Source organism: Phaseolus vulgaris, chromosome 2 (genome assembly GCF_000499845.2).
Source record: "Phaseolus vulgaris cultivar G19833 chromosome 2, P. vulgaris v2.0, whole genome shotgun sequence".
Taxonomy (NCBI): Eukaryota; Viridiplantae; Streptophyta; class Magnoliopsida; order Fabales; family Fabaceae; genus Phaseolus; species Phaseolus vulgaris.
Window position 1 is genome coordinate 33,396,983 of NC_023758.2, and position 20,150 is coordinate 33,417,132.

The 20,150-nt window shown below is 33.1% G+C and overlaps 1 protein-coding gene across 3 annotated transcripts; it reads right to left on the reverse strand.

Annotated features, from left to right (window-relative positions):
* Positions 1-12,742: 12,742 nt before the first annotated feature.
* Positions 12,743-16,020, reverse strand: LOC137811566 (uncharacterized). 3 transcript variants are annotated; one of them, XM_068613352.1, is made up of 4 exons: positions 15,686-16,020; positions 14,409-15,242; positions 13,975-14,056; positions 12,743-13,076 (listed from the first exon to the last, which is right to left on the reverse strand). In XM_068613352.1, exons 2-4 carry the CDS (start codon positions 15,179-15,181, stop codon positions 12,861-12,863), a joined length of 1,071 nt encoding a protein of 356 aa, XP_068469453.1. In that variant the 5' UTR covers positions 15,182-15,242; positions 15,686-16,020; the 3' UTR covers positions 12,743-12,860. The 3 variants fall into 3 exon arrangements, with proteins under 3 accessions (XP_068469453.1, XP_068469454.1, XP_068469455.1); XM_068613353.1 differs by having other exon boundaries at positions 14,409-15,287; XM_068613354.1 differs by lacking the exon at positions 15,686-16,020 and having other exon boundaries at positions 14,409-15,665.
* Positions 16,021-20,150: the final 4,130 nt, after the last annotated feature.

Below are 20,150 nucleotides of genomic sequence, written 5' to 3' on the forward strand. Positions count from 1 at the left end.
TTGAAGAATATAAAGCCCGACATTTCATATTTCCATCCTTTTGAAGTCCAATGTTTCATTTTGAGCATAAAGGATAGTCTAGGAAAATTTGATTCCAAAAGTGATGAAGGAATTTTACTTGGATACTCATAAATGTCTAAGGCCTTTAGAGTGTACAACTCTAGAGTATTTATAGTTGAAGAGACAATTCATGTGAGATTCAATGACTTTAAGCCTGATAAGAAATTATCATAGTAGGACAATTCATGTGTTTTTTATTTGTAGGAATTATATGTAAACTTTCCGACATTATATGGTTAAGCAAAGGCATTAGACGCTCTAGCAAAGCCACCAAGTAAGGACATTAGACGATTTACCCAGCATGTTAGATCATGTTGTAGAGATTAGAAAGCCAACTGGAAGGAATTCAACCTTGCTCATGAATCACCTTATTGAAGCCATCATAGGAGATCCAAAGAGAGGTGTTTCAATAAGAGATAGTGTGAGATACCAAGTCACAATGCTCTCTCAAATGGAACCCAAGAACGTGAACGAAACTTTGGAAGATGATAGCTAGATTGACACGATAAAGGAGGAGCTATACTAATTCGAGAATAACGAAGTTTAGACTCTTGTTGACTAGTTTGAGAAGAATGAAGTTTCAACTCTTGTTGACTAGTTCGAGAAGAATGAAGTTTGGACTCTCGTTGATCATCTCAAAGGCAAAGTTATAGGTGCAAAGTAGGTCTTCAAAAACAAGCTCAATGAACAAGAGAAAATTTTAAGTTGCAGGGTTATTATGATGTTGACTACGATGGAGACATAATGGAAAGAAAAAGCACAAATGGAGGATGTCACTTCAATGGAGGTAACTTGATCTCATGGACAAGTAAAAACAAGGAACGATTGTTTTGTCTACAACAGAAGTTGAATATTTATATCAGTTGTAAGTTATTGCTCACAACTGCTACGGATAAAGAATCAACTTGAGGATTATAATGTTCATGAGACAATCATCGTTATCTTATGTGATAATAACGTTGTTATTAGTTTTTCTAAAAATAAAATTTTGCATTCAAAAGCTAAACATATTGAAATCAAATACCACATTACAAGAGATCATGTTCAAAACGATATTGTTGATATGTAGTTTGTTCCAATAAATGATCAACTTGCAGATATTTTCACAAAGCCTTTTGTAGAAGAGAGATTTCAATGTTTAAGAACCCTTAAGGGTATGATTTTTATTGAAAAAATTATTGATATTAGTTAGTATAACTTCATGTCTTAAAATCTTTTATGCATATAGATGGTCTAAGTTTTTCGTACATTAGACAGTCTAGGATATATATGTATAATACAATCTAAGACTCATATGTAATAGATGATCTAAAATTGTATGCATTAGACGCTTTAGGTATCTTGCGTGTTTCGCTATGCTTTAAATGTTTTTTATTTGTTTTAAAAAGAAAATATGAGTTGTGTTTTTGAAAAATATTATTGTTTCATTGTTACCATTTTTAACTCACCCTTATAAATACCTGGTTTTAACCTAAAACCTTACCATCAACCCTGATATAATTCTTTCAAAGTTCTTTATGCCCCATTTTTCATCTCTTTACCATAAACTCTAAACTCCATGGATGCTTCAACCTTTTTCGCTTTGGAAAAAGACACAAAAATCACATTTCCCCAATGTCATTGAAGTCAGATATGCTGAAAGTTCAATGCATTTTCTTTCTGGGTCAGCACAAAGTTGTTGAAGAATTTTTCATGTAAATAATGGATTTAGTTGCTATCACATGGTGTTCTTGACATTCTTTTGGATGTCGAGTCACATGAATAAGTTTTTGAGAAGGTTCTTCAACCTTTGGAGTTGGTGCCTCCACCTGTTACTCTTGTTCCAATGATTCCATATGCATTATTCAACATTGTTCAGTAGTTGGTTCAACAAGCATTGCACTCTGAACGAGAATTTGTCCAACAACGTCTCAAAGAGATGGAAGAAATATTTCAAAAAGGTTAAGAAGTTGATCACCAGTATCTACGAGTTATGTAGAAACGTCATTCTCAAAGGCTTCATAATCTTGCTATTACTTTTTTTTCTACCCAAATCCAAAATTCTCTTTATGAAATCCTAAACCAGTTGAGACAACCACCCTCCCAATACTAATTTCAACACCCTTCGCGACAATGATGATTTTGATATACTTGTTAATTCTGTTATGATGTTTTTAAAACTTATAGTTTTTGTCGTCATAAAAAAGGGAGAGATTATTAAATCACTAGACGGTCTAGTCACCTCTAGAAGATCCAATAACCCATTAGACAATCTTACGAGGATAAGTAAGTCTATGAGATTTTGATAATAAAAAAACTATAAGATGAGTAAAGGTTTCTAACAAAGTTGATTTTCATGTGCAATGTTAAGTTAAATGTTTAAGTCTATAGACGGTATAGTCAATACTAGATCCTACACCTTCTAGACGATCTCATGATATGAGAGTTTATATATTTTGATGATAACAAACACTATAATATGTGTTGTGATTGCTAAAACCATTACTTAGTGTGCAGACTCACTAAACGATCTTAAAATGAATAGATCTAGTTAAGACATGGCAAACGATCCAACCTTCATCCCTATGTTAAAGAAATTCTAAGTAATAAAAAGATAGCATTGAAAACGAAGAATGTTATGAATATTGAAAGATGGAACACAACAGACATTGTTGAAACTAAAGGATTGAATGTTGCTCAAAGTAACAAATAATGTCATGCACAAAACAAACTAGATGTTGTTTAAGAACATCTTAGAAGATGAGCATGTTAGACAATGTCGACTGTAAAAGCATTAGACGAAGTCTTCGCTGAAAGTGTCAAAAGATGCTTAACAAGTTCATTGAACGAAGCACAAAGGATAACTCATGGAACAAAGGTTAATGTAAAATGTTAAAGAAAGCTAACACATAATAGATGATAGACATGAAAGATCAACAATAAGTCAAACGATACTTGAGTCAACCAGACAAACGATGATGCGTGTTGGACGGTCTTCAAAAGGAAGTCCCCAAACTCAGTATTTACATTTGTTCTTACATGTTTTCTATACTCGTTTTCTTATTGAGAATTCACTGAAAACTAATTAAATCAAAACGAACAATTGAAACCAAGAATAGAATGTGCTTGCAAATTGATTTGAAATAGAGGCCCAACTTATTTTGAGAAAATACAACGTGCTTTAATGTTTCAAAGAAGAAATACAATTTTCTAAGTGATTATTAATTGATTTCGAATACAACTATACACTAATGATTAATTTTAGACTATATGAGAAAGTTTTTGAACGTTCAGTGTTTTAGCTAGAAATGTTTCAAAAAAACATACCATATGAATGATTATGTATTAAAGAGTTTTTCAAATTATATTTAAAATAATATAAACCAGATTAAATATTATTGCTCTTAAATTTTTTAATCTGCTTTAATTTAGAAAGACTTTATGATATATTTTTGAATTAAAATCTAAGAATAAAAGGTCTAGATAATTTAAAAATATAAAAGATATATTTAAATGATAATTATTATTGACCTTAATATTCAATGAATTTCAAAAAATATGCTCTGGTATATCTAATGATATTTAAGTGTGATTGCTATCAATGATTAAAACTTATACAGGCTTAGAAAGTTTTAATAAAAAAATCTAAAATAAGAAGGTCTAGATAATTTAGAAATATCAAAGATAATATTTATGCCATACCCTGCTTTATTATGAAGATTATATTATTCATTGATATTAATGAAAAGTTTCTAAATGTGTTTTAAAAACAATCAAGACGTAAAGGAGAACAAATACAATGTTTCCTTTTAAAGAGTCTAACAGGAGAATAAAGATTAATTGCAGAGTGAGATTTTTGTAAAGAATTTATAGCCTCAGAAAGTTCCTACATTCAACAAAGAAGAAGAAAATAAAGAAAAATATACTTAAGAGAGTTATCAAGTGAGAAAGATGCAATCAAGACGTATATAAGAACATTCCTTTTATGCATCTAATAGTAAAGTGACGAAGTGAAGATGACACAAAAATTATCAAAAGAAACATTGCCTAACTTAGCGTCTCCATAGCGTCTACTATATTCATGGAGAAACAACGTAGCAAAGATAATTGAAGATCTAATCACAAAAAATTAAAGGGTTAACATTCACATCAAAGGAATAAAATAAAACAATTCAAATTGTTTCTACATGCTCACAATGCACAATATACAATTAAAGAAAATGTTTCTATGTATAACATCTAATGAGAAGAAGATGATGAAAAATGCATCACAATGAAGAATATTGTTGAAGGCACTCAAGATTACAACATTGAAGTATCAACGTTCACATTTTGAAAAAGAAAGAAACAATTTAAAATACATTAAAACTCCATGACGCATAAGAATCAACCAGATTAAAGAGTTTTCATATTGAGCGTCTAACGACTATGTGAACCTTAGAAGAAATCAAAGCTTCAACGGTCATAATCTGAAAGTTATATAAAGATCTTGAAGATTAAGAATAAAACACACAACACCACACATATACAATGTGATCATATACTATAGTGTAATAGTCTTTCATTGTGCCTATACCTTTTAGATTTGTTGTTTAGAGCATTCACACTTTGGGGAGTGAGTTATTCATTATAACCCTGTGCACTCTCATTGTTACTATGTGTAGAGAGTGTTTTCTCGTTATATTAAGAGGCCTTGATCTCAGGGGGAGATTAAGATTGATTGCCTCTAAAGGTAGATAATACTTGGTGACCTACAAATGTGTAAGAATCCTGAGTGACCTAAAGTGGTGTAAGAATACTTGTGTACCTAGAGAGGTGTAAGAATACTTGTGTTAACAAAGACTCTTAAGTGGGTTGCTCAAGTGGACTAGACGTAGCCCTGGTTGTGGGGTGAACCAATATAAAATTGTGTCTACTTCTTTCTGCTCTTACTTTATCAAACACTAACATTATTTTGGTTATAATTCACGATTTGAGTTCAGACTCCATTCAACCTTTCCTTCTGGAGCCAATTGCACTTTCATTAAACATGTTAGATAGTCTATAATATTAACATGTTAGACGGTCTCACTATATTAAATGTGTTAGAATCACAAGTGTTAAACATGTTAAATTTTCTTATTATGTTAAACTCGTTAGACGGTCTCACAGTGTTCTAACCGTTAAATGCTCTTGACTTCATTTATCCGCTAGACGATCTATTTTGTTTGATATTTCTAAACTTAATTATTTTGTTATGCAAAAATGTTGGAAATACCACATCGAATAGATATTAGAGCCTTTCATAGTATATAAATGGGTGCAAACCTCATCTCATTGAGCCGGTTTTATGGGGTTGAGTTAGGCTTAAAGCTCACTTCTTAACAAGGTATAAGAGCCATTTCGAGCCTATCCTAGCGAGTATTTGTTGGGTTTATCAGGCCACCCGCCATCGGGCCGTTATCGGACCACCCATAACATATATCGCCACGCACGAGTTGGTAGCCTCGGCGTGAGGGGTGTGTTGGAAATACCACATCGACTAGAGATTAGAGCCTTTCATAGTATATAAATGGGTGCAAACCTCATCTCATTGAGCCGGTTTTATGGGGTTGAGTTAGGCTTAAAGCCCACTTCTTAACATATTAAGGAAATAATAATTATCAAATTGTATGCAATTATTGTACCCAATTATATGCAATTAATTTAATAATTATAGAATCTCATGATTAGTATCCTACCTAATTAGATTGTAATTTGGGAAGAGAAACTCCCTATATATTTCCTAATGCATATAGATTGTACACATAAGAGAATAAAGAAACATCTCTTCTTCTTACCATTTTTTTATCATTTTCTTATATGGTATCAGAGCACCGATCTTGGTGCCTTGTCAGCCTCTCCATTTTTATTCCCTAAATAAAAAATCATGTCTGGCAAAGAAGGCACCAGTAACGAGTCCGATAGAAACCTCGTACAACGCTTCAGTGCCGAGCAAATTCAGCAATTGGCAAGGGCTATTTACTCACTCAACAATAACGGTAAAAGTGACACGTTTGTTAGCTCTGCAGGTCTGCTTGCCCATAACTCCTCTTCTAATTCTGCTTTTACGAAACCATGGATTTTGGATAGCGGAGCAACCCATCACATTGCATCTGATTCACAATTTTTCACACACACTTCATCATCATTTATTTCAAATGTTAATCTGCCCACAGGCTCAACTGCGCCCATCTCATCTACAGGCACAATTAAATTCAATGACAAAATCATTCTCAAAGATGTTCTTTGTGTTCCTTCTTTTAATTTAAATCTCATGTCCATTAGTAAGATAACCAGTTCACTAAATTGTTGTGTCGTTTTTACTCCACATGGTTGCGTTTTACAGGACTTGGCTGCGGGGAGGATGATTGGCTCGGGAAAACAACACGCATGCTTATACTACATGTCCCCTCTTCCAAACCAAGTCCACGCATCTCAAATATCGACTGATCCTGATTTATGGCACAAGCGCCTTGGACATCCTTCTCCGGCGTGTCTACAACTTGTATCTTCCTTACTACCTATCCCTATCAGTAAAAGTCTCATTCCATTCATAATCATTGTAGTATTTGTCCCAAAGCTAAACAGACAAGGCTACCCTTTCCTTTAAGCACAATAAAATCTCATTCTCCATTTAATCTATTGCATTGTGACATTTGGGGTCCTCATAAAACCCCAACTCATTTTGGAAAACTTTTTTTTTCTCACTATAGTTGATGACTATACTAGATGTACTTGGCTATTTCTTATGAATCACAAATCTGAAACCCAACATCTCTTAGAGTCATTCATTACATTTGCACAAAATCAATTTCAGGCATCTATTAAAACCATCCGCGTTGACAACGGATTGAAATTTATTTCAATGTATGATTTTTTTCTCAAAAAAGGTATTGAATGTCAACGCACTTGCGTTTACACTCCTCAACAAAATGGAGTAGTAGAACGCAAACATAGACATGTTTTAAACACAGCACGAACCCTCATATTTCAGTTCAATTTACCATTAGAATTTTGGGGAGAATGCGTTTTAACCGCCACATATATCAGTAATCGCTTGCCATCACCTTTACTAAAAAATAAATCACCTTTTGAGCTACTATATAATCAACCACCTTCACTTTCTCACCTAAAAACTTTTGGTTGCCTCTGTTACGCAACTGTTGTTTCACCTAAGCAAAAATTTGATCCATGCGCCCGACAATGCATCTTCATTGGTTATCCTCACAGTAAAAAATCATACAAATTATTTGATATAGATGCAGACACTTTTTTTACAAGTCGGGATGTCATCTTCCATGAAAGTGTTTTCCCATTCTGCCAACAGTCACAAACACAATTCTCACCTCCATTACAAGGTATTTTGCCCACTATTGACATTGACTTAGCCACTCATGTCCAACATTCACTCGATCAACCTTCTTCTCTTACTCATCACAATGCACCTGAACCTTCATCAAACCAACATTCTTCTCCTACTCGTCACAATACACCTGAACCTCCATCAAACCAACTCTCTTCTCCTACTCGTCACAATGCACCTGAACCTCCATCAAACCAACCTTCTTCTCCCACTCGTCATAATACACATGAACCTCTAGTAGACCAACCTTCTTCTCACATGCCAAGAAGTTTAGCACCCATTACCAAACCTTCTCCAACCGACCTTCCTGTTCGACGATCCAGTCGCACATCAACCCAACCTTCCTGGCTTCAAGACTACGTAACGGGATCCCAAGCCAATCATTCAACCACTGCCCAAGACCGACTGAATGGAACCAGGTATCCTATGCATCATTTTCTTTCCAATTCACGATTTTCTTCTACACATAGTGCATATCTTGCTAACATCATAGCCACCAAAGAACCTCACACTTATGCTCAAGCTATCCTTGATCCAAATTGGCAAAAAGCAATGGACGAAGAGCTTTCCGCCTTGCAGCTAAATCAAACGTGGACCTTGACACCGTTACCCACTGGGCAGAAACCCATCGGATGCAAATGGGTCTATAAAATAAAGTACAACTCAGATGGTAGCGTCGACAGATATAAGGCGCGCCTTGTCGCAAAGGGGTACACTCAGATTGAAGGTGTCGACTATTTTGAAACTTTTTCACCAACAGCAAAATTAACAACTTTGAGGTGTCTCCTCACCATTGCAGCAGCCAGAAATTGGTTTACTCACCAACTAGATGTGCAAAATGCCTTCTTACACGGCACATTGCATGAAATTATTTACATGGACTTGCCACCCGGGCATCATCGACAGGGGAGAACATTGTATGTCGACTCAACAAATCCTTTATGGTCTCAAACAAGCATCTCGAACATGGTTTTCAACATTTTCTCATGTGATTAAATCTGTAGGATTTCAACCGTCCAAGACAGATTACTCTCTATTCACAAGACAGAATAACTCATCATTTACTGTCCTTTTGATTTATGTGGATGATATTCTTTTGACAGGAAATGATTTGACAGAAATTCAGCGTGTTAAAGATTGTTTATTACAACAATTTCGCATTAAAGATCTTGGAGACCTAAAATATTTTTTTGGGATTGAATTTTTCCGTTCCAAAGCTGGTATTTACATGTCCCAAAGAAAATATACGCTTATTTTGCAGTATTTACATGTCCCAAAGAAAATATACGCTTATTTTGCAGGATACGGGACTCACAGGTGCTCGTCCAGACAAATTTCCAATGGAACAATACCTAAAACTCACACCAGACGATGGAGAGTTATTAAAGGATCCAGTCAAATACAGGCGACTCGTGGGACGACTGATATACCTCACGGTTACTTGGCCTGACATAGCATTTTCGGTTCGGACCCTAAGTCAATATATACAGGATCCACGGAAACCTCATTGGGATGCCGCAATTCGAGTCCTAAAGTACATCAAAGGATCACCAGGATAAGGATTGCTATTGCCATCCGAAAACAATCTGACATTGACAGCTTATTGCGACTCAGACTGGGGAGGTTGTCAGACAACTCGGAGATTAGTATCTGGATATTGCATTTTTCTTGGTTCCTCTATTATCTCATGGAAGTCAAAAAAACAGACAAACGTATCAAGATCATCAGCGGAAGCAGAATACCGCGCAATGGTTAATACTTGTTTGGAGATAGTTTGGTTGCGATATCTGTTGCAGGATTTAAAGGTGCCATGTAACTTGCCAGCTCAACTTTTCTGTGACAATCAAGCGACATTACATATAGCAGCAAACCCAGTATTTCATGAACGCACAAAACACATTGAGATAGATTGTCACATTGTGCAAGAAAAATTACAAGCTGGGATAATCAGTCCTTCATATGTACCGACACAGTATCAGCTCACAAATATTTTTACAAAGGCATTGGGCAAAGAACGATTTTTGACGCTACGACACAAGTTGGGGGTTCTTGATCTTCACCTACCAACTTGGGGAGTATTAAGGAAATAATAATTACCAAATTATATGCAATATTTGACGATATTGTGCCCAATTATATGCAATTAATTTAATAATTATAGAATCTCATGATTAGTATCCTACCTAATTAGATTGTAATTTGGGGAGAGAAACTCCCTATATATTTCCTATGCATGAAGTGATGTAATACACATAAGAGAATAAAGAAACCTCTCTTCTTCTTACCATTTTTTTTATCATTTTCTTATAAAAAAATATTTGTAAGCTCTTCAACGTTTATTTATTTTTAATAAAACTTGTATCAAGCATGATTAATCATTCAAAGATATGCTTCAACATTTTAAAATTATACAAGTATGGAAAGTTGTTGAAATACAACGTTAACAAAAGATTTTGAAAATAGAAAGTTTTTCAAATTCATGATTCTTTTTAATTCTAATTGATTTGCTTTTATTACAAAATATCACAAAATTATTTGAATTGCTTTATAAGCAGGTAAACATTTAAGACACACATAATCTATAAGAGCATAGCAGAAGTTTTTGTTTCCTTCATGAGCGTTTACAACTAAAACTATAAAGATATCTCAAAGTGAAATTCATGCCAACATCGAGTCTTGCTATTTTGAGCTTCAAACGGTTATCCTTGACAACATTATATAAAGGTTTACAAGATGAAGATGAAGATAAGAAACAACATTGTACAAAGAGATTCAAAATACACGAGATTTTCGTATAAGCTTTTTAGAGTGTCTAGTCTATTGTGTTATGTGTTAAACTTAACCTATGAGCTTTGTTTGCACTCTCTTTGAGAGTATTTTATTGTATTATGAGAGGTCTTAGTCTCAGGGGAGATTAATACTGATATAATTAGGGGTGACAATGCAGGGCGGACCAATCCACAATCTGCTATGAAAAACGTGGGGCAAGGCAAATTAGATGTTCTAGATTCTGAAAGGTAAAATAGTTGTTCCAAAATTCTTATTCTGGAATATAGTTTTTTCTCTTCTAATTTTTTTTTTCCAGAATTGACTTTTATGTTATTGAAATTAAATTCCAAAATTGATAAGATGCTAGAAGAAATTTGATGGAGTGCAAGAAGAAACATCCTAATAAAAAATAAAAAATTATCTCCTCCAACTTTTTTTTTCTATATATATTAAAAATGTATAAATATTTTTTATTTTTAGTGAAATTTTTATTTTCTTATGTCAGCTGACCCACGAACCATCTCTTATGTAGGGTGGACCAGCCCACATTGCCACTCCTAGGTGTAACCTGGAGAGGTTTGTGTACTTGCTATAACCTAAAGGTTTGTGTCCTCTTTGTGACTTGGAGAGGTTGATGTACTCGTTATAAATACTTATTGATTGGTGAAAATTACTTGAGAGAGAATTTGACGTAGCCTAAAGTTTGAGAGTGAACTGATATAAAAATATGTTTCTCTATGATCTTTATTTTAGTTTTAGACATTGGGGGATTGTGTGTTCTTAATCTGTTGCGAATTGAATTGAGTCTAGACTCCATTAAACTCGTCTTTTGGAGTGCGTTGTTCCTACACTTCCACTTTAGGGATGTATTGAGGCAGAGTTCGCGAAGCCACTCATAACAAGTCTATATTTTTGTTCTTCCTCACAATGCTCTATTTTGAAAGGGCATAAGGTGTTATAATTCTCTTCCAACCTTCTCCCTATCTAGTTGTTTTCCAACATGAGCACATTAATCTCTTTGTGCATCCTTTCCTCAAATCATCTAACTTGTTCCTGAGTTTGGCTAGCATCACTGTCTTGTTTACGTGATTTTCTTGCAGTTCAGGTGATCATTCTTGTTGGTTATTTGTCATGTTCCTTATTGTTATGTTCTTTGAAAGTTCAACTGGATCCATAATGGAACCAAATATTCTTATAAGGACCATCATAATCTTATCTTTTATACCAAACTTCTTTCTCTATTATTCATTATGTACTTTTCTTCTCTCTTCTTATCCAAGATATACTCTTATGGTATTTGTGAGAGAGACTTCAATATTGAAGTTAGTTACAAGTATTACAATAAATTCATAACAATGAACATTAGGTAGAATGTCTAAATTATCTTAATACATTATTAATGTTTAATTATCTAATTATTTATTTAATATATATTATTTTACAAGAAGGATAAGTTGTAACCAGAATATCATCTCGAATAACGTTACTTACATTTCTAAATTTTTCTAGTAAGTATGATGCACGGTTTAAATGATTCAATAATCTTACATAAATTTCATTATATAATAAGAATGCATTATAAATCCAAATTTAAACTCATAATATTAAATTATAAATTTATAAATTTTAAACTCGTTTACATTCGAAACATGATCGATCAAATATTGAAAAGTAGTCTTATTCATTGCATAAATGATTACTTTATTTCTAAAGAAAAAAAATGAAATAGCAAACAATAAATTATTAAAAATGGATAAAGACATAGAACATAAATAAGTGCTCGAATTGTTACAAGATCACAACATGAGAAAAAAATTTCTAAACAAAAATAATTAGCAATGAAAGAAAAATAATACCAAAGAAAAGTTTCAATGAGAATTATTGAACAAATCCATCCTCATGTTAAAGCATTGTGTAATGGTAAACTATACATGCACTGACTCTCCTAAAAATAACAACAAATACTTAAAAATATTTTAATTATTTAACAAAAATATAACAACTAAATTAATTAAAAAAATAACCTCAATTTTAATGCCAGTTTATCCTAATTAAATCGATTAATTGGATATAAATTTAAACTAATTCAAATCTAAATTTAACCTAGATTAAAAAAGTTTAAATTAATTTGTGCAAGGTATCTTAATTTCAAATTCAATCAATTTTATTATATTTGAATTGGTTTTAAATCCATACCCACCTCTGCTTAAGGGTTAAGGTTAGGGTTGGTAGGATGTGAGAGGTGAAGGTAAGCCATGAAATTGACAAAAAAGGATGTTTGAAGAAAACAAAATTATTAAGTACATAAAACAAAACATCAATAATAGCCATGATTATAACAAATGATAAAAAAAATACTTGTAATTTTTTACTTAGGAGTTTACCTAATCCTAACCTTAGAGTAATGGTATATAAGTTAAAGCACAGGTTGCTTCATTATTTTCTCATTTTGCTATGTCTGGCTCTGGCTCATAAACCAATGACTGATTTTCGAGGAACAATCACTGAAAAAGGCATATAAATGAGGAAGAAAGAATCACAAATATGAGATAAAGAAAAACAGCATGGACCTTGCAATATTATTTTAGAAGTAGCACAATAATTGTGTTGGAATAGAGCGAAAAGTTTTTATATTTCACAGAAATATTGCAAATAGGTTGCAAAATTGCTACCAACACATGGAAGGCAACTTAAAGGTGAAAGAGAAAGAAGAAGGCACATGTCCTGTTCTTCGTATATAGTCTACCCTTTCGGTAGTCCTCAAAGCCTTGTCATTCATCTTCACCTGTGCATTTGCTCGTTTCTCTTCGGCTTTCCTCTTAGTCGAAGCCAGTTTATTTGCAAACCTTTCTTGTGCCAAAGCTTTCATTCTCTCAGCTTTCACCTATTCATTCAAACAGATCCATTTCTTAGATGGCCTAATCAACATCATCAATATGCTAAATATTCTACAATACTAGTGTCAATCACCTTTCAAAAGAGACTAATACTTTGAGATATTAGGATCTTATACAAACTAATTTGAAGATCAAACTCCTAATCACTTAGTTAAGTACTATAATTATCTATTAACTATATGCACAGTTCAATAATTTTGTTTTGACAACACAATGCACCGATGCTCATTTATTTTGCTGTGTCATGATGATAGTAAGTAATTCCACATAGGTACATACACAACAAAATGTGCAGCTGTAGAAATGTAAATTGTACGGTTGTATGCAGGAAAAAGCAACTTTACTCAAACTTTAGCTCACTCATGAAAGCAATGCATGTCTGCTACCTAGAGGAGGTTGCATCAGTATTTCGTAAGATATACATAACTATGCATCAGTGTACTGTTTTGAAGCGATCAATTACAGAGAGTACTTGCTTAACCCTTGTGCTATTTCAGTGGATCAATGACAACTCGAGGGAGTTTCATAATATATACATTTTCTATTCCCTCCATGGGGAATGAATCCAGGAATAAAATAGGAAAGATCAAAGGTCCCTGCCATGCCATGAGGAATAATTCTCTTTGTCAGTCTATTTCACAGACCTTTCAACTTTACTGAGATGTGCTTTGGAGTTGTTAACAGGGCATGAAAAGATGAGCTATCATCTTCATTTATAACAACAAATCGAGGGAAAATGGTTGTACTACAGTGTACTACAATGCTAACCTACAACACCATTTAAGAGATATGGGAAGATCTACTTTTGGAAGTACCAATTTCAGAATATCTTATTGATAATATGCTAGACTATAAGAACAACAATAAATTCAGTAAGGATTATACCTCCATTTTCTTCATCTCCATTTCAGCTTTTCTAATCTGGTGATTCTCCCAAGCTTGAATCTTCACCTCTTCCCGCTTGAACCTAAATAAAGTTTTAACAAGCAAACTTTGTTAGCAATCAACAATCACATTAAATCCTTCACTCCTAAGGTCCATGCATGGACCTACCAAGAAAGCTCACTTGACCTAGAACATTTTTCCAAACAAGAGTACAATTTACTTTTAAGTGTTTAATAATGGAAATAAACTATATTATTACCTGAAAAAATAAAATTAGTGACAAATTTATATGTAATTTTGAAACAAATCATCCCTAAAATCACTGAACTTTGTAATTATTGAAGGAAAAATCATCTTCCTTCATTAAATTCAGTCACTAGTTCATTGAATTTTAGCATTTGATCATAGAACAAGTTCAATAGTTAAGTAATTACCTGGCCATATATTTGGCACGTTCTGCCTCATCCCAAGCCATTGCTCGGCTTTCTAGAGGACCCCACTTTCTAGCTTGATCTTCAATCCTCTTGCAAGGGCTCGTTGATCCTTCTGCACTGTGCCTAGCAGTTTCTCGGTCACCCTCCACAACTTGTAACCCATTTTGACCCCTCATTGGAGTTGAAGTCCCTGAATGAATGGGGCTTCGAGTTGCAGGAGTTGTGGCTCTGATTGGGGTGCCAGTTCTTGAAGGCTCTTGACTAGCAATTGGTGTCATCTCAGTCCCCATGTCTCTGAAACATATTGATTGGACTTGGATTGTGTTTTCTGAAGGCTTAATATTGTTTCTCCAATTTGACTCGTCACATTCTACCCTTTTGGCATCAGCTTCGTATTGAGCAGCAATGGCATTGGAACTAGCTGTGGTCATGAAATCATGACATGCATCATTGTCTTCCTCTTCCTTCTCATTACTTGAGTAATCATGCTCCTTCTGTGGCACAGGAGCTATCAGTCTCAAATCATCTGCGTTTGAGTTTCTTGGTCTGTTCTTGGAGTGGCTTTTCTCTCCTCCTTTTGACAACCCCACAAGCCACTTTTGTGCATCGTCCCACTTAGAAGGGGTTGGTTTTCCCATGGATGTTCGATGGTGGTGGGAGATACGAGTCGCATCCTTTCCTTTGTGAAACTCTGAACACACAACACTGTTACTTGAGATCTCTTGTGTTGGTCCATGGTTGTTATAGCACCCTTTGTCTTCTACGTATCTCATTCTCAAAGATGTCTTTCACAAACTCAATCTTTTGAGAAGAAGAACAATGGTAGTCCAAACTCTACACAGTAAAAAATTTCAGGATCTACAATTTCTGCCCTAGATCCTATATATAGAAAATCAGTATAATCTATGTTATGTCTTGAGATCTTGTTAATACTCAAAACAAAAAAATATATAATACAGGCCTAATGTAAATTGAAGTTGTCTATTTAGTTGTCTTTACAAACATGAAACTAAGAAATGTCAAAATAGCTATGTAAAGACTCTTGTTGCTGCAAATACTTTAGTTTGAATCCTGAAAACCTTTTACCTAAAATTAACAAAGAACTAAAGAAAACCTTATGCACAATGCTTGGAAGCAAAATACAGTCACTCATCAAGTTACACACTTGAATCTATGTTGTCAAGGTTTTAGGAATGTAGTATGAGACATCAAAACAGAGTAAATGAAGCTAAAAATGGAGCTCACATGTTATAGCTTAGTATTTAAGAGAAAAATACCTTATTTCAGACCATGAAATTCTGAGAGTTGCAGAGGCAAAGATGAATTTTCAGATCCATTGAACATTATAATACTACCAAAATACTATGCATGGTTCAGAAAAGGGGTATCCTTACGACAACAATAAATAAAAAAATGGTCAGAGGAAGAAACATAGATGCATAGAATAGCCATTTATCTTGGGAATTGGTGGACTTTTTTTACTGAACAATGCAGGTGCCATGTGGGGTGGAATCCACATTTCATCTTCAATGTAAGGTGACAGAGGGATCGTGGATGTAGTATTTTGGCAGAGAATGACTAAGTAATTTACTATTTTCCATTCCTAACCATTGAGCATTCATGACAAAGTTATACTACTTAAATACCCAAATGAAATTCATAATTATATTTTTAACTTCTTTAATACAAATTATTCATACAATATTATAATAAATTATAGAGTAATAGTTCTGTTAGAAATAATAGTTTTGTTAGAAATGAGCATGAACTACATCATTTTTTAATTAATAAAAGTAATGAGAAATAACACAACTTCAGCAGTGTTCTTTTTCGGTTGAAGTGTCATGAGATGTCCACTATGTAGGCAAATAATATTGTACTGTTTCCTAGGGAAAGCTGGTTAAAACTTTGGTTGTACTTTTAACGGCTACTAGATTGAAAAGAATAGTATAAATAGATGACACGTGTACGGTGGGATGTCTGAAAGAACATCGACAATCTGCGATACTCCTGAGCTGAAGTAATAGAGGTTTCTGACCTTTTCACGTGATACTTATACGCTTCCAATGAAATGACGCAGACAGTTTCATAAATTTGATTGTTTCGGGAGGGGTCCATCTTGACCACAAACTAACTATGGTCATTGCAGTCACAATAATGATGATTAATGCAACATGACTTAGCATAGAGTTAAGTCTATTTCCTACAAGATAAACATGAAAGATGATGGAGACTCAAACAAGATGGAAGTGAATGGTTTCTATGAATGAAAATATAATCAGATATTTTTTTAAAAAACCATTAGATTTGAAAAAGATCCAGACAGAGTAGCACATATTTGCACAAAACATTGTTGTCCATGTTTGTTTTATTTCCATTTGAGTTTCATAATCAATTAATGCTACCATATTTTTGGTTAGATTAGTCAAGAAGAAGAAGAAAATGGAAAGAAATAAACTGAACATGATACTTTAAATTTAGTGAATTTGAATCACAATAGCTTTGGGATATGAGAAAAATAATTTGACTCAGTGGATAATTTTTTCTCATATAACCACCATCCACTCTCAATTATTATTAATTGGATATAACATAACATTTTATAGATCTACTAGTTAGTAGACTTCTACTATTTACAGTTTTTTTAAGAAAATAATATATTTTTTGTATTTCAATGTAAATAGTAACTTAGAAGAAAACTAGAGACCATAATAAAGAGATAATTATTTTTATCATAAGGAAAAGGTATGTTATATTGATAAAAAATAAGTAAAAAAAAATCAAAAGTAAATTATTTTATTAAAAATTGTTTTGTTTTATAATTTTTGAATTCTTTTATTATATTTTATGTGATTTTTTTAAAATCTACTTCAAGAAAAAAAAATAATCTTTATAGGTCATGAACTCCATCTAAAAAATTAACTCTAAGTTTATTTGAATGATCCTTAAACCCTAAGTTTCTTTGAATGGTCCTTAAAATCATGGTCAAAATCATTATTTTTGTATCTGTTTACCAAACTTAAACTTGTAAATGTTGAAAGATGTTACCTCTTTTTAGTGAACAAATATGTGATATTTTGATCACACCTTAGACAATCTTTGACTTAGCCAAGTGTGGCTGTTTATTAAAACAATACTCGTTGAGTTAGTCATGAGTGACTACGAGCCAAAATAATACTCAATTTTAAATGTTAAAAGTGATACATTCTGAAACAATACTAGTATGAGAGGAGTGACTACGAAACAAAACTTATTTGTATCTTGCAACAATAGTTTGTTTAGTGAAACTCAATTAGTTGATTGAGAATTGGACGCAATCTATGTAATCAAATGGACTAGTGTAAAAACATTTTGAGTAATTTCTTCCTTCCTTATCTAAAATATATTGGATGTTATTACATCTGCACTAACCAAAGAAGGAAAAGTTTTTTAACTCAACTTTTAAAAAGGTTTTTGATTGATCATCTGTTGAGCATAATACTATTTTGAACGAGTACCATCAGATGATATCTACAAAAGTTGCAAAAATATTCTTGATGGAGGATCATCCAACCACCACACCTTTGGCTAAGAGGAAAAAAGAAGATAAAGTGTCATGGAGGAAGACTTTGCATTGAAGTGTAGAAATGATAGGATTTTCTTCATTCTTCTTGGTCTTGTAAATAAAAACATGTAGGAGTGGACTTGTAAAAAATATATAGAAGTAAAGTATTTTGTATAGGAATAAGATTTTTCATTTGTAAATAGTATAAGCATAAGGGGGTCTCTAATTGGACCACAATTAAGGTTGATTGGGTGGTCAAAATCCTAATTCTCAAAGTCAAACTCATCAACCCCAATTAAACTTCAATTGGAGAGTCAAAACCCTAGAAAGGAAGTCCAAATTCGGCCAACACATAGTCATGGGAAGTTAGCGCTTATAAAGGCTTAAAATTTTCTTGTTTTGCTTGATAGAGGGCTTTAAGTAGGTACCAAAATTCATTCCCTTGTGCATCATTGAGGAAAGAGACTTATGCATCTATAAATAAGACCTTTTACTCCCTTTTGTAAACACTTTGAATTTTAATGATAATTGAATTCCTAATTGAATGCATTCTTCTTGTTCTTTCCAAGTCATAAAAATAGGAATATTCTTCTAGGATCTTCTCCAAGGAACATTCCTTGGGAGAGGAACCTCAAGTTTCAAGATTCTTTGTAAGAGTCTTGGCAAAAGTTTTAAATATTTTTCACTACAAGAAAATCATTATATAGCAGCCAAATTTAGAGACAAAAAATAACAAGTCATGATATTGACAAAATTAGATACTATTTTAGAGACTAAAAAAATATTGGTATCTATTTACTGTAATTTCAATTATTAATAAAAATTTATAAAATAATTTTTAAATTGATATCTAAATTAGCTACCAAGGCTTTAGGTACTAATATTCTAAATTTTAAATTAGTCTCTAAAAGACTAATAGAAACATATTTATAATATAAAGTAGTTAGTAACTAAAGTCTTGATATCTAATATCTAGAAACTAATTTATAAATTTTTATTAATAATAAAAACTATATTAGATACCAATAATTTTTTTAGTTTATAAAATAATCTTTAATTTACTTAATATAGTAACTAATTATTTTGGTCTCTAAAATTAATTTTTATTTAATGATTTTCTTGTAGTATTTGCAAGCCTTATGTTGCCCCGTCATTTCTTTAAAACACAATTCAACCTTCCTTCTTGTGTTTTACCTATTTTTCATAGTTGGTATCAGAGAAATATGGAGATGTGCATGAAGTCCACACATCGTGTCAAATCATCACCCATGGTAATATAAAGATCTCTCATTCCCAGAGGAAGACTGGGAAGAAAAAGAGTTTTAACCAAATATATTTGATAACAAAGTAAGGTACACTCTCATCTATGCCTTATCTAAAAATGAGTATAAGAAAGTTTTTTTAGGTTAAAGACATCCAAGAAAATATGAGACTCCTTGATCACCAACTACAAGGTAATGAGGACGTACAACTTAAGAAAGTTGTCACCCTTACACCAGTATGAATCTTTCACCATGAAGGATGGTGAAAGTGTGGACGACATGTTCTTCTAAATAGGCTAGAGGCTCCTAGGCATAATTTCTCTAATATCAATATGAAGTTGTTGGATTGCATGCCAAAGATTTGGGGACCCAAGACAATGGCCATTACAGATGATTGTGACCTGAAAAAGCTCATGTGGGATGGGCTTCTTGGAATCTTGAGGGTGCATGAGGTGCATCTCCAATATAGAAGTCCAAAGGAAGCCTCAATCAGATCAGACTGAGGTCTTAAAGTGAAGGTCAAGACTAATATTGTTAGATGACAATGCACTAGGGCTTTCAAAGCTCTAAGCGTCTGTTTGGATTAGGGGGTGCACTGTTCCTACAGTCGAAAGTGAGGGTGCACCCCCTGTTTGGATCAGCAGATGGAAGGGGGTGAGAGAGCGAGGAAGTGGGGGAGAGGGGGCTGAAAGCTTCTTCTCAAAGCTGCAGAGAAATAAGGAGGATAAGAGAGAAAGTCCTACACAAATATGTAAAATGACTTATATACCCTCATTTCTATTCACAATATTTACTTCAAATTATTCACATTCCACATTTTTTTAAACTATACTGCACATATAATAAAACATAAAAAATATTAAATATATTTTATTCCAAATATATTTAAAATAATGATAATAAATATTAATTAAAATAATTTAATTTTATTCCAAA

Excerpts from the sequence above, each read along its gene's own strand:
- LOC137811566 (XM_068613352.1), bottom strand. The coding sequence starts at position 15,181 with ATGAGATACGTAGAAGACAAAGGGTGCTATAACAACCATGGACCAACA. Across the intron at positions 14,057-14,408 it reads CGTGCCAAATATATGGCCAG|GTTCAAGCGGGAAGAGGTGA; the intron begins GTAATTACTTAA and ends AACTTTATTTAG. Across the intron at positions 13,077-13,974 it reads TGGAGATGAAGAAAATGGAG|GTGAAAGCTGAGAGAATGAA; the intron begins GTATAATCCTTA and ends TTGAATGAATAG.